The sequence below is a fragment of the Mus caroli genome, chromosome 8 (assembly GCF_900094665.2).
Source record: "Mus caroli chromosome 8, CAROLI_EIJ_v1.1, whole genome shotgun sequence".
In the NCBI taxonomy this organism is placed as follows: domain Eukaryota; kingdom Metazoa; phylum Chordata; class Mammalia; order Rodentia; family Muridae; genus Mus; species Mus caroli.
Window position 1 is genome coordinate 75841420 of NC_034577.1, and position 15010 is coordinate 75856429.

At 49.6% G+C, this 15010-nt stretch overlaps 1 protein-coding gene across 6 annotated transcripts in view; it reads left to right on the top strand.

Moving 5' to 3' along the window:
- The window catches only part of Cacna1a (calcium voltage-gated channel subunit alpha1 A), a 293753-nt gene that overhangs the window by 158170 nt on the left and 120573 nt on the right, over positions 1-15010 (top strand). For all 6 annotated transcript variants that reach the window (XM_029480502.1, XM_029480505.1, XM_029480504.1 and 3 more), the window contains exon 6: positions 13697-13788. In XM_029480502.1, coding sequence (XP_029336362.1) covers positions 13697-13788 — 92 coding nt within the window. The remainder of the gene's footprint in view (positions 1-13696; positions 13789-15010) is intronic.

The window sequence follows — 15010 nt, forward strand, 5'->3', positions numbered from 1 at the left end:
GGGAAAGAAAGAAAGAAAGAAAGAAAGAAAGAAAGAAAGAAAGAAAGAAAGAAAGAAAGAAAGAAAGAAAGAAAGAAAGAAAGAAAAGAAACCACCTTCTAAAATGTGATTGGTGATGGGTACGGTGAGGTGAAGTGGGGTGTGGCTCCACACAGCCATGCAGGGTCCCTCAGATGGAGGCAGCACCTCCTTCAAAGAGTGGCTTGAAGCTTGGGACTAAGAACTACATTCATCAGGCAGGAGGGGAGAAGGGAGAACTTAGTGGTGGTTGTAGGAAGGGGCAGGCTCCTGTGGGTCCCGCTGTACCACAGACGTGGGGTTCCTTCCCATCCCCCTGCAGCAGGGAGTGCCAGGCTGCCACTGTGTCTTCACTTGAGCCCTTTGTGTGCACGGGCTCCACCTCTGCCAGTTCAACCCAGCAGAAGTGAAAAGTGTCACCAGAGAAAAGCCCAGCTCCAGCCCAGCAAGATGGCTCAGTGGGTTAAGGTGCTTGCTGCTAAACCTAATGACCTAAGTTCACTTCCGGGATATAAATGGTAGGAAGAGAGAATCAACTCCTGCAAGGTGTCCTGATGTGTGTATGTGCACACGCACATGCGCATACACACACACACGCACACACACCTAATGCATGTCTTGAGTATGTGGTCGGTCTGAGACTCAGCTCTCAGTAGGGTATGTCTTTCTACCTTCCCAAGGACAGGGTGAGGCAGGACCTATTGGACTGTTGTCCCTCTGCACTGGCTGTTGACGGGGTACCATGTGTGTCCACCCCCCACCCCCATTCCTGTTTACTTTTTACTTTAAAACAGAATTTTACTAAGTCATCCGAGGTTGGCCTTGAACTTTGCTCAGTCGGCCTTTGAATTTGTGATCCTCCTGCCTCCAATTCTCAAGTAGGAGTAGCTCAGACTATAAGCCTGTACCACCGGTCCCAGCTTGGGTACCGCGTCATGAAGCCCCGAGATCAGCACTTCCGGAATATTCTTCCCACCTAGTGGTGGTCACTTCCTGTTGCTCGCCACAGAACAGGGCTATCACACAGAAATCTAAAGAGAATGGTGGGCTTTGGGGATGGTATGGAGTAGGGAGAGGAGAGTTGACATCCGCTTCTTAGGGGTGCCGTAATAAAGAGCCTGCCATCCTTGAAGTGGGCAAGACCCAAAGTGCCGAAGCTCTGCAGAAAAGCTGGGCAGACATGAGAACCGCTGTGCTCAGCACAGGGCTGGCTAACAGACCTTGAGGGAGGGGCTAGGAAACTATTTTTTGCTAACCCAAGAACTAAAGCAGCTCTCGCTGACGGCGCTTCTCAGGCAGAGCCGCACATCTCTCTTCCCCATTTTCTGATCTGTACTTTGCTGACTCATGCCTTAGAGCTGGAAGGAGGGGGAGCCAGAGTAGCTCATTGACCTTTTTTCCCCCTCCCTTTAATGACTCAGCTGTGATTCACATTTTAATTAATGTGTGGTGGGGGTGGGGCCTGCAGGGACCAGGGACAGTCTATCCAGTTGCACCTTACCCTAGTTCAGGTACAAGAATCAGACCTGAAAGAAGTGGGTGGCCCGAATGTACTATGAATCCCTCCTGATTCTGGGCCCCCACTGGGACACCAAGATCCAGGGCAAGTGAATCTCAACGCAGAGCTGCAGTTTGGAAAGTTAGTCTGAGGTCAGGATGGAACCAGGCCGGAGCTCTCCTGGGACAGCTAAGGATCATGGGAATGTGCTGTCATTTCCTGGGCTGCTTTTTGGCTAGCAGCTGGGGTCCTCATCTGGCCTCTTTCCTCTGGGCTGGAAACTTGTCAGAACCAATCACAGGCAGCTTTACTCAGAAAAAGGAGAAAGATCACAGCCAATCACAGTCAGCTTTGCTCAGAGAATGAGAAAAGTCCTATTTGGCTGCTCCCTGGGTCTGATCATCACTTTTCCTGAACAATCAACTGTAAGCCTCACTCCTTATACCAGGAGGAATACTTTTTATATCGTTCTCCATCCTCCTGAGAAGGAAACTGAGGCTGGGTTTCCAGTGGGGACAAATGAGAAAAAATAGGGATGGAAGGAGCTGGGGATGGCTCAGTTGATAAAGTGCTTGCTGGGTAAACATAAAGACCTGCGTTCCATCCTGTTCATGTGCAAGTGACCGTGTGTGTGTGTGTGTGTGTGTGTGTGTGTGTGTGTGCGCACGCGAGTGCTTCTGGCTCTCTGTGTCTGCCAACACACACAGGTCTTGGAGGTCAGAGGATAGCTTGGGTCCTCAGACCTGGCACCTTTTCCCACAGAGCCCATCTTTTTTACTGGATGGGTAATGTTCCACTGTACACAGGAAACACAGTTCCATGAAGTGTGTTCTAGATTTGCTGCAGTTTTCTTCATACTGAGGTAGGGTCCAGGCTCTTCTGTCCTTTTGGCTCTGGGCCATCAGCCCACAGCCGCCATCTCCCTGTCCCTCTATAGAAGATGCAAGCAGAGGAAAAGCATCCAAAAGCACTGAGAAGTGTTTCTGTCCTGGACAGAAAGCAGTCCACAGCATATCCCACCCCAAACTGCCAGCTCAGCATCCAGGAGACAGGGAAAGACCCAGCCTCTGCCAGGCCCTCCCTGGGGCACCCACTTCACACCCCAGCCTCTGGTCAGGGGCAGCTGGATTCTCTTGTTCCCCACAGAAAATGAGGCAGTCTGAAGCAAAGCTCGGTTTACTGAGGAAAAGGTTTTTAAATTTTTACATTTATTTATTGTGCACATGCACATACACATGTGTGTGCATCCATCTATACTTGTGTGTGGAGGTCAGAGGACATATTGTGGGAGCTGGTTCTCCCTTTCTACTGTGTGGGGCCCTGGGGATTGAGCTCAGGACACCAGGCTGGGCAGTGGGGACAGACACCTGCTGAGCCGTCATGCCAGCCTCAGCATTGTCTTGGTACAGACATCCATGCACACTTATGAAAGAAAGGACAGTTGTACACCTGGGAGTATTTTGGTGGCCTTTGAAGTTACATTGCTAAAAGGCTTTGAAATATCTTAGTGTTCTATTTGCATCTAAGGAGCTTATCTAGAGTAAGGTGGTTTATGAGGGGCCCTGGCTAAGACCACTTGCTGAGGTCAAATTGTACATCAAAGGGTACCCAAGGACTCTGTCTTAGTCAGGACTCTCCAGAGGAACAGAACTTATAGACTTAGAGAATGGAGAGAGAGGGGGGAGGAGGGATTTACTAAAATGGCTTACACAATGTGGTTCAGCAAATCAGCAATGAGCTAGCTATGAACTGAAGGTTCGAGAACCCAGTAGTTGTTCGTTCTACTAGGCTGGATGTCTCAGCCAGTCGTCCGTATACACTGAAACACTGAAGAAGTAGAATCTAATGCCAGGGAAGTGATGGACTTACTAGCAAGGCGAGAGAATGCAGGCAAAGAGCAGGTTTCCGTCTTCTATGCCCTGTGTATAGGCTGCCAGCAGAAGATGTGGCCCAGATTAGAGGTGAATTTTCCCACCTCACATGACCTGGATTATACGTGTGTCTTCCCACGTGAAAGATCTGAATTAGAAGTGGGTCTTCCCACTTCAAATGATTCAGTGAGGAGAAAAAAATTCTCACAGGGGCGTCCAACACTTTGGGGTTTCAGTTCATCCCAGATATAGTCAAGTTGACAACCAAGAATAGCCATGACAGACTCCCTTCTGCCCACAGGTCAAAGAACATGTTTTTCCTTGACTGGGACAGGACTCTCAAAAATATATATATATATATATATATATATATATATATATATATTTAAATTCTATGAGCGCATGCCTGTGGAGGCCAGAAGAGAGCATCAGATCCTCAGGGGCAGGAGTTACAGGTGATCGTGAGCTGATCCGTGGGTGCTGGGAACCCAGCACAGGTCCTCAGCCAGAGCTATGAGCACTGTTAGCTGCTAAGCCATCTTTCCAACCCCTGAACATGTTGTCTAATCCTCTAGTGAGATGCGAAAAGAGTAACGGTAACTCAGATGTATTTTAACTGAGCAGGGGCTCCTGTTATTCTAATATCATTACTTGAAATGACTCTTGAAAAGGAGAAACTGGGGATAGGTCCCTCGGGAAATTCGTGTGAGGACCTGCGTTCAATCCCCAGCATCACTTAAAGAACCTGGAATTTCAGAGAGCATCTCTACCCCAGCGCTGGGAAAGCTTGCCGGCTAGCTAGTCTCGCCAGTCAGTGGGTGCCAGTGTGAGTGAAGGTCTCGAGCTTGGCCTCAGGCTCCTTTCTCCTCTGAGCCACCCTGCCTGCCTCAGTGCATCATTAACTCTCAGGGACCACAAGCAGGTTCTGGAGTGAGAGGCCCCTCCCTGTCTCAGGCCATGTCACCTCCTTATATTCCCTATCAGATCATTTTAAAGAAACATAATTTTCTACCTCCTCCTCCTCTGTGTTTGGTGCCTTCTGCCTGAAAATCTGCTCTTGGCTCAATAGCTGTACCCTTAGGGAACCGAGGAGCCAGCCCTGATTCTCCAGCCTCTGATTCACAGTGCTGTAAGCCCTGGAGGACTGTGGCAGATAGCAACAAGAAACAGACAAGGCTATCGAGGTCTCCGGAGGGAAATCAGTCCTCTATCCTGGAGACTTGGGGAAGGCCCAACCCTGCAGAAGGGACTGAGGTCAGGAAGGGAGCAGGGATGCACTGCCCTCCCTGATGTCCTCCTAATACCTTCCCTAGCCAGACACAAACACAAGATGCAGTCCCAGCACCTACCCTTAGATGAACCCAACCAGGAACAGAGCAGAGCATTCTGGGAGTATAGTCCAAACACTTACCTGTGTCCAAACCCAAGGTCTGAAGCAGAGATGCAATCCCAGCACCTACCTTTAGGCAAACCAAAGCAGAAAGCAAAGTATTATGAGGTTTGTAGTCCGTGTGGTTCCACCACACAACACAGCTGACTGGAGAATGGATGTAGGGTGTCACAGCCGCACCCCAGCTGTGAACAAGTATTACCTCTGCGGAATTCTCTAACCTTAACTGCAGAATCGCACACTACATGCACTGATCCATTTTCATTGCTATGATCAAACACTAGAGGCTGAGCAGTTTCTAAAGGCAACAGATTCTTTGGTTCTGAGTTTGTATACCAAGCTGAGCTCTGGCAAGGGCCCCCAGAACCGCTGCACACACACGGTTGGTTGGCGTTATACTAGGGCGTGGATGAGGAGGGGTCATATGGAGATAGCAGACAAGAGAAATCCCTGGTCTTGCTGTTTTATACAGCCCTCTTGGAAAAGTTAAGGAGTGTCCCATGAGAACTGTGACCTCTCATTGGGCTCTGCTTTTTAAAGGTTTCATTACCGCCAGTTATCCCTAATGTACGCTGACTTGGATGGTGTGGGATAACAGGATGTGTGGGCATCCCATTTCTTGGGGTGTTTCTATGTGTATTGGAGCCCTTAGGTTCCTTAAGGATCTGCCAAATGTCTATGAATATAGTTGTCCCTTTCTTTCTCTCTTCTTTCTCTGGGGTGTGTGTGTGCTTGAGACAGGGTCTCACTTTGCCACTCATGCCTGCTTTGAACTCCATTAGTACTACATTCAAACCTGTCCCTGTCATTGAGAGCTTCCCTCTCCACTGTGTCCCCTATAGCTCCTGGTCCCTCTTGATGCTAGCCTCTGTGTAGAAGGCATGCCCCACCTGCCTGGCTGGCTTACAGCATTATCTCACCACCAACACTTCACTTCCATGCTTATCAGACTCCCGGGAGCCTCAAGCTTCATCCATACTGTGCAGCCTTAGTAATCCCGGCACTGTATTACAACTGCAGGGCTGCTTCCTCCCAGCTTCTGGGTAGTGGTTTGGATATGCTTGCCCCAGGGCGTGGCACTATTTGGAGGTATGGCCCTGTGGGAGGAAGTGTGTCACTGTGGAGATAGGCTTTAAGACCTGTTTAAGGATCAGTTTAGCCCTGTGGAGTTAGTTCCAGGCCCGCTCTCCAGGAGCAGATGCCCATAGTGGCTCCTCTGCGGGGCATGCTCGGAGGCTGCCCAGAGTCCAGGCAGGGTCTACCCTCAAGTTTGGAAAAGGACATCTGTAGGACTCAGGCCTAGTGAAAGCTCCAGACAGCCTGCCCGTTGCTCCTTCTAGACATCACTTCAAGCATGGTTCTGGGTAGAAACAGGCAGCAGCACATGATAGCTAACTTCATCGCATGCATATCAGTTACAAATATATACTGTCAGAGGGCAGCACGTGATTTGCAAGGACACATTACAGCAGGACCAAATTAAACTCAACATTGATTGCCTAACACGGCAGAATTATAAAAATAGAGTCGAAGGGACCAGGAGCATGGCTCGGCCAGCCTCTAGAGTCAGCCAGTGAGGGAATGTGAACGCGGCCTGGGTGATGGCACCCTGGATTCCATCTTCCCCAAACTGCACGAACTAATAGCTGTCAAATCTTGGCTAGGAGCTGAAATACAACTGGCACTTGGGTGAACGACCGAGAGAGGTGCCCTGCTCAAGGCTGAGGGAAAGCAGCTCTGTTTCCCTGATTAGTTTAACTCTGAAGGTTCTTTTTTTAAAAAGCGATTTTCAAGACAGTCTTCCCAAAGAGGGAGAAAGGCCAGGTGTCTCTGTCCAACTGCACCACTAAACCTGCTACCTGAGCGTGGTAACGTCAGAGAAGTTCAGCACTGAAGGATCAGAAACTCAAGACCAGGGCCAGTTGCCTTTCTATGCCCAAGGTGACACTTGCTGCCGTTGTCCTCACAGGGCAGAGAGTGGAGAACGCCTCTTCACCTGAGCTCTTTTCCTGACATGGTCTCACAACGTAGCCCTGGCTGGCCTACGATTCACAGATCTGCCAACCTCAACCTCCCAAATGCATGTGTTCAAGGTGTGCGACACACATCCCATCTACCGTTGAGCGCTCTATGAAGACCTATTTATCCATCCACTAAGGTGCTTTCTTCCTGGCTTAACCCCCTTTCCTGGGAAGACCAGGTTCCAGCAGTCAAGTTTCTTGGGTTCCGTGTATAGCAGAAGGTGGATTTGTACAACCCCAGATGACCAGACGACTGAGAGACAGCCATGCTCCCAGGTTTCACCTTGGTAGCGCTTGTGAGTCTCAGAAGCATGGGTCTCATGTAGGCTGGGGTAGGGAGTCACAGAAGCTCCATCAGTGCCAGAGCTTTCCACGCTCACAGCCTCTTCATCCTACTCTCTCAGCTGACAGCCTCACTGATCACCCCAAGCCCCAGGCCCAAGACTGCCCACACACTACTCTCCTTATTCACAAGGGCATGGCAATCACGGCCTCTGTTAATGCTTACTGATGCGGATAAGAACATGCCGCACAAACCCAAGGTCCTAAGTTCAGATCCTCAGAACTCATGCAAATGACAGGTGTGCCAGCTCCCAGTCTGATGATGTGAACACGGTAGATGAGAGATGGAAAATGAGATCAGCCTCTGGCCTCCACCTGCACGCACATGCAATCACACCACATGGGGGTGGGGGGGGTAAGGGGACGGATGGCAGAAGAAGAAATTCGTGCTTACATACTTCCAACCAGCAGAGAACGTGATACTCCTCCCCACCCACAGCCACACCCCGGTGGAAGCTGATCCTGAGAGAATTTAGCTGCAATAGCATAATGAATGAGATGAAGACGAGGCAGCAGACAACGTTCCAGAGGCTCACACACAGCCCAGAAATCCCCCCCATAAGGGAAGTAGTTACAATCTCCAGTTCACTCAGGAAACTGAGGCACAGAGAGATGAGGTGAGTTGTCCAAGGCTACACAACTTGTGATTAGAACAGTTTGGATCTGGACCCTTTGAGACCCTCATTACAGAAAGTATGGAAGACACTTGATCGTAGGGTTGGATCTTTAGCATGGCCACACCCGTATGAAGTCTTTCCAGCTTCCTGATCATTCTTCACTTTAGGGGTTTTCTTGGTCTCCCTATGGTCAACAACAGTTCCAAAATGTCTTCCAGTCATCACATCAAGACACAAGGCCAACAACCACAGACAGGAAGAGAAAGGGCTGTTTCCTGATGTTTGACTCTTCTCCAGGAGAAACTCTTTCCCGGAAGTGCCCAGCAAACTGACTTGGGCTCTGGTATCATGTAACTAGGTCATATGACCAGCACACGCATAGCAAGGCATGCTCTTCCACCAAGGGAGAGTGGGGAGTGCTTGAGTGGTTCATGTAGCCCATGAGTCTTTGCTTTAAACTTCCGGGCCTCCCGTCTCTCCTAGAGGAGTGTCTGTTATCATCTAGTATCTCCACAATTGTGTATCTTTACCTCTCCATCATTTGTGCATTCAACAAACACTTGCTGAGAACTTAATGTTTGTCAAGCATACCTTGAGGTGCTGATGGGCACCCCGGTCCCTCCAGAGTGGCCGTGCAGGAGCACCACTGTCCATGGTACCCATGGGTGGCTGTGGTGCTCCACATGTGACCACTCTAGCTGAATTTTTTGTTTCTTTGTTTAATTTCAGTCATTTTAGATGCATATTTAAAAGCTGTAGGGAAGCTCTACCAACCCAGCACTTGGAGGGACAGAGTCAGCCTGAACTCTCCATAAGCAATGAGTACTTTCATAAACCTATAGTAAAACGGGCTGCTGGTTACCTGTGGGCAGCCCCACTCCTGGAAGCCATGGGGCCTGCCGTTGGAGTCCTTCTGAGATGTGTAAATGCATGTACCCAGGGACTGGCTGCTCTTGCAGAGGACTCTGTGCCCACGTTGGACAGCTCACAACTGCCTTTAACTCCAGCTACTGGTGATCCACTGCCCTCCTCTGACTGCCACAGGCAACTACATTCACATGTGTCTGTACAACCAAACACACACACACACACACACACACACACACACACACACACACACACACACGTACGCAAATACACATGATTAAAAATAAAACAAATCTTAAATAATCCCATGTACTCAAGTCTGTCCTGAGAGCTCTCTCTTCTCACAGCAGTTAGAAACCTGGTCTTGGGGGCGGCTGCCCTTGGTCTTCTGGGTCCTGCTGGTGCTGCTCTGAACCCCAGTGACATTCTCCTCAGAGACCCTGGCTCTTGGCCCCCAGGGATGCCACTGTCTTCCACTTGGACTTTCCTCCCTCCTCCCACGTCTGTATCCTCATCCTCTCCTGTGCTCTTCCTGTGGCATCCTCCAGAGGCCTGAGGTGGCCAGCCCTCGCTGCATGTCTGCTTTGTACTTAGTGTTTCTTCTCCAGGGGTCCCTTTTCTACTGCTCCTGTCTGCCTGGGGACACTTGGGAGCCTGTCACCCTATCCCCTGTCATGCTGTACCACTCACCCACAAAATATTTAGGAAGCAGAAGATGCTTCGGGACACTGCCAGAGGAAAGGTGTCTGTCCTCTTAGAGAGGAAGTGGGGTGCTGCTTTGGGCACATATGCGTCTCAGTTTGGACCAGGATTTGAAATGCAGAAAGGTGAAGAAGAAAAGAGGCCAGGGAGTCACAGTGTTCCTGACACCTGAAAGAAGAAAGTCAGCTTTGGGGGCAGTGAGGACTGAGCCAAGCAAACACTCATGGTTGTGGTACAGAATTTTCTTGGAAGTCTCACACACAATGGAAGTGTGTGTTTGAGTGTGTGTGTGTGTGTGTGTGTGTGTGTGTGTGTGTGTGTGTGTGTGAGAGAGAGAGAGAGAGACAGAGAGAGAGAGAGAGACAGAGAGAGAGGAATGTATGTATGTGTGCATATATATATATACACACATGTGTGTATGTGTGAGTGTGTGTGTGTGAGTGCATGCTTGTATGTGTGTGTGTCTGTGTGTGTGAGTGTGTGTGAGAGACACACAGAGAGAGAATGTATGTATGTGTGAGTGCATATGTATGTGTTTTTGTGTGTGTGCATATGTATATACACACATGTGTGAGTGTGTGTGTGTGTATTTCTTTGGTTGTTTTGTTTTTGAAGCAGGATCTCACTATATAGACTAACCTGGCCTGGAATTTACAGAGATCCACCTGTCTCTGCCCCAAGAGCAGGGATTAAAGGCCTAGCCACAGTGCCTGACTCTACGGGAAGGCCTTTAACACAGACACCTCCAGTTCAGCCTGCCTTCCTTCAAGTCCTGATATCCCCATGAGCCTCCTCCTTCCTTGCCTTTCCTATCTCCATTGGTACCAGCTCTTTGACCCACACCAAACCCTGGCGTCACCTTAGTCTCTCCCTTTCCCACACATGGCTTACTCCCTGGTCAGATGCTCGGAGAATTGGAACTCCTCACCACCAGGCTCTCCCGTCAGCTGTTCACTGTGGCGCTCCCTGAAAGCCTGGTACCTAAGTTTCTGTGGAGTGAACAAACGAGTGTCTTTTGTTCTCCACCAAGACCCTCCCCTATCCAAGTAGTCTCTTGAAGGTCAGGTTCTGCAGGGTGGAAGTGTGAGGCTGTTCACACCTATGGTCCTGAGTTCGAGTTCCTTCTTGGTGTGACTCAGATCTTTGATGTGACACTGATTTCTGCGAGTCTTGGCATCCTCCTCTGTAAAATGGGCCGTGAGCGGTTGGCAGCCTCGGATGCAGGCCGGATGCAGCGCACCCAGGCAGGCTCCCTGATGCACAGCGTTAATGGCAGCTATATATAAACCAGGGCCTCCTTTGTACTCCCACCGCCTCTGCCCTACTTCTAGCCCTCATTACGCTGGCCGCTCTCACAGCTCCTTCCTCACTCGGGCTTCATCACCACCAATCTGTCCTCTCAGCTGTCAAGCTTGTCTTCCCCTTGCCAGCCCTAATCATGTCCCTCCTCTGCTCCACAACCTCCTGTGACTCTCACTGTCCACAGAGCAAGACACTCCCAACAGTCCCCAGGTCACAGCCTCCTGATTTCTACACTCCCAATTCCTGCCATCCTTCTGGGGAAGTGGGCAAGGGGCTGGAGCTCCAACCTCTTGGGAGTCAGCTGAAGTCATGCTGGGCGTGAGAGAGGCTGGTGCTGGTCTGAGGCCTGGGCCAGCTAAGGCCAAGGTCTCACAGTGAGCTCATCTGGGGCAGCTCTGGGGCCTGGGTCTGAGAGTTTGTGACTGCACCTTGGATCTGAGCTCCCTGGCTCTGTGCTCTGCTGTTGGGGGTCTCATTTCCCAGTTTCCTGCCTCCTAATTCAGGAGCCACAGAGGACCTTTCACTTGGATCTGTGTGCCATCCTTGGGCTAATTGCATATCTAACACCAGCCCTGGCCATGCCCAGCTCCTATCACCAACCCACCCTCAGGTTCTGGCCTTGCCCCACCCTGGTATTCGTTTCATTTGTTCATTTGTATGTTTTAGTTCCAGGGTAGCCTTGAACTCCTTTTGTGTCTTTGAAGAATGATGATAAGTTGGGGGAGGGGGTTGGAGCAGAATGAGCAGAGTCTGAGGGTGGGTGAGGGAAAGGATGGGGCCAATGGCGCAGGGCTTTGGAGAGCAGCAGAAGGACTCAGCTTTTGCTGAGGAAGGTCTAAGAAGACAAGGGACATGATAGGGGTGCTGTGACAGTACAATCCCAGCTGGGTTCAGTGTCCTATGTTTGTGGTCCCAGCCCCTGGGAGGCTGGGGCAGAATGATCACAGGTTTAAAGCCAGCATGGGTTACAAGTGAGAACCTGTCCCAAAGAGCCAAGGGTCGAAGGTGTATCTCAGCAACAGGGGGCTCGCTCAGCATGGCTGTGGCCTTGGAGTCAGTTCTACAAGCAACAATGATTAGTACTGGTATGTTAGAGCTGGGGATCTAGCCTGGAGGCTGAGTGTGTGTGACTGGGAGTGGTGGTTCATACCCATTATCCCAGTACGTAAGGGGAGGCAGGAGAGCTGGCCCCAGTTCAGGACCAACATGGGCTGCAAAGTAAAACCTTGTCTTAAACATATGTATGTTGTACAAATATATATATATATACATATATATATACACATATACACACACATATATACATATATATACACACACATATGTGTGTATATGTATGTATATATGTGTATATAAATAATTTAAGATGTGTGTGTATATATATACATATATATATGTAATATATATATGTATATAGGCCTCCCCTTTAAATTTTATATGTATAAAATTTAAGATGGTGTGTGTGTGTGTGTGTGTGTGTAGAGGTGCATCTCCTTAATCTCATCATGCCTCATGCAGTAGCAAGGAAGAAATCCCGGGTCAAACAAGGGCAAAGACAAAGGTGGGCATCTGAAGGTTGTCCCCTAACCTCCATATGCAGCCCGTGGCAGTGCGTGCCCATACACACAATCCACAGGAGGATACGTGCAGGTTTGACATAAATAGCACGCCATTCCATAGAAGGCATGTGGGCTCCTTGCCTCATTATGGCATTGGGTCATCCTGGAAACATTCACTGTGCATAACAAAGAATGGTTGAATTTGAATAGAAGATGGTAACTATATTGTGGAATTAACGTTACCTGTTCCTTTTCTTTGTTTAATATGGAAACATTAAATATATTTGTTTAATGTGGAAAAGTTAGGTTTCTACTGGGCAGTGCTGGTCTGTTCTCTTCTCCCTCCACTTGAGATGAAAGGCATCACCTTGTGGATGTTAGGCAAACACTCTGACACTGAGCCACACCCAGCCCCTCACTGGGGGATTCTAGGCAGGTGCTCTACCCCCTGATCCACACCTATCCCAACCTGGATAAGAGCACTGGGGTGCTGCCCCCAAGTGGTAAGGAGCTGTACTGGTGTAAATGCCACCACTTCCCTTACAACCCTCCCTTCCCCGGTCTGCCCCCCTCTCTCACGCATTTTTTCTCTTCGTTCCACATCACTCTGACATTTGATGTGTTTACTGGGTTCTCTCAGCTTCCTCAACACACAAAGACCCTTAGCTCCTCTGTGCATGCTAAGCAACAGCTTCTGCCTGCACAGAGAGAGGAAAGTGAGGCTCAGAGTGGTGCCTGTCAGAGGAAATCTGAAGAAGCCCAAAGAAAACTGCACCGTTGGGGTGAGCCAGGCATGGTTGGAATCCCAACAGTCAGGAGGCTGTGCTACCAGAACGACACAGCTCAGGCCTGCGCTGTATAGTAAGATTCTGTCTTCGTGTGTGTGTGTGTGTGTGTGTGTGTGTGTGTGTGTGTGTGTGTGTAGACTGAGACAGAAGGATTTCTATGAGTTCAGTAACAGCCTGGGCTAGATAATAAGTATGCTACATATGATACTGTCACATATATGTATTTGCACTGTGGGGTGGTTCATGCTTTTAATCCTAGCACTTGGAAGGCAGAATCTGCAGGAGGCTCTGTATAAGTTCACTCCAGACCTGTCAAAACTACACAGTGACATAGTGTCTCAGAAAAGTGTGTACAAACACACTTACATCTTTATCATATATAAAACAAGCATTTTGTGGAGAAAGAGAAAAGAGAACTGAGTGTCACTGGCTGTCTCTGCTCTTCATGTACCCCAGGCTAGCTGGCCCATGGGCATTTTGGGACTAGAGGTATGTCCCCTCTCTGTGGGTACACATATGCACTCATATATCACACACACATGAAAAGAAAAGGGGGGGATAATAAGTCACCTCTCGTTCCAAAGAACAGGAACCATCACTGTCACTCAGTGGGAGATAGAACTGAGATGATGCTGAAGCTGTCTAATCCCCAGCTGAGGTACAACCCCACTCACCTGCCCTGACCCCAGCTTCTGTGTCTTACTGTCATTTTCTCTTGTAGCATCTTGGCCACTGTCGGGACGGAGTTTGACCTACGGACACTGAGGGCGGTTCGTGTGCTGCGGCCACTCAAGCTGGTGTCTGGAATCCCAAGTGAGTGAGTCTCCATCCTTCTAGAAGACTCTGCTTAGGGCCCCCCCCCATTCTCATCAGGGCATGCTCTCCATAGGGGTCCCAGGAACTAGGTCTATGTGGTCTCTGGAAGCAGACCAGAGGCCTCACCCATTTATTGAGCACCTACAGTCTTCCAGGAGTCATGTTCTGCACATGGCTTCTTTAGCACCCAGAACCTATTATAGAAACTATGGCAGCGTCTCTGTTTTATAAGTGGGCACACAGAGAGACTCGGGATGGCTGAATAGTTGGATTAGGGTCAGATCAAAGAGAAGGGGCTGAGTGAGAGTTAGTCTTGCCTGGGTGGTAACCCTGTGATAGTGACTGATGGCAGTTAGTACCTATGAACGGGGCACTGCACAGAGAGCCTCCAATGCTCTCATTTCGCCACTGTACTCAATCAGTGGATATCCACTGCACAGATGAGAAGGGTGAGGCTCAGAGGAGTTCTTGACAGGCGGGTAGAAAGAACACAGGGTCTGTGCACATTCTCCTGCACACTTGCTCTCCAGGGATGTCTGGGCTTCACGCCATGGGGCAGGCTGTAGGACAGGCTCAGGATTCTGTCCCCAACGTTCAAGCCAGACCAGATGCCGCCAGAGGGCTATTTCTAATCCATGTCCTCACTTGATAGAAATCAGAAAGCAGTTACTCTGGGTAGCTGAAGGATAGTTCTGCTCAAAGAATACTTACCACAATTGTGAGGAACTGAGTTTGGTCACAAAGAACCCTTGCAAAAGCAAGCAAACAAACAAACAAACAAAAAAACAGCTGGGTGTGGTGGTGACATCTGTAATTCTGGTGCTGGGAAGGTGGAGACGGAGGCTCCCTGGAGCTCAGGGCAGCGGGTCTAGCTGAATCAATGAGTACCAGGTTTATGAGATTCGAGGAAGATACCTGACATCAACCTCAAGCCTATCCACACACACGTGCACGCACACACACACACATGAGCGCACATGCGCGTGCACAGAGAGAGAGGTAGTGGAAATAAGTACCACACTGCCCCTGCACTGTGTTCCACATATTGGCATCATTGACCAGAGTCACTCCCATCCAGATCTGAAGAGGTTTCTCTGGGGGGGGGGGGGCTGATGTCTCTCAGTACTTGCCTCGCCATGGCTTCCCCCTCAGCACCATAAGAAAGTTCGAAATTAAAATAAAAAGATGTCCCAGCTGACTTCCAGCACATTTATTTTAC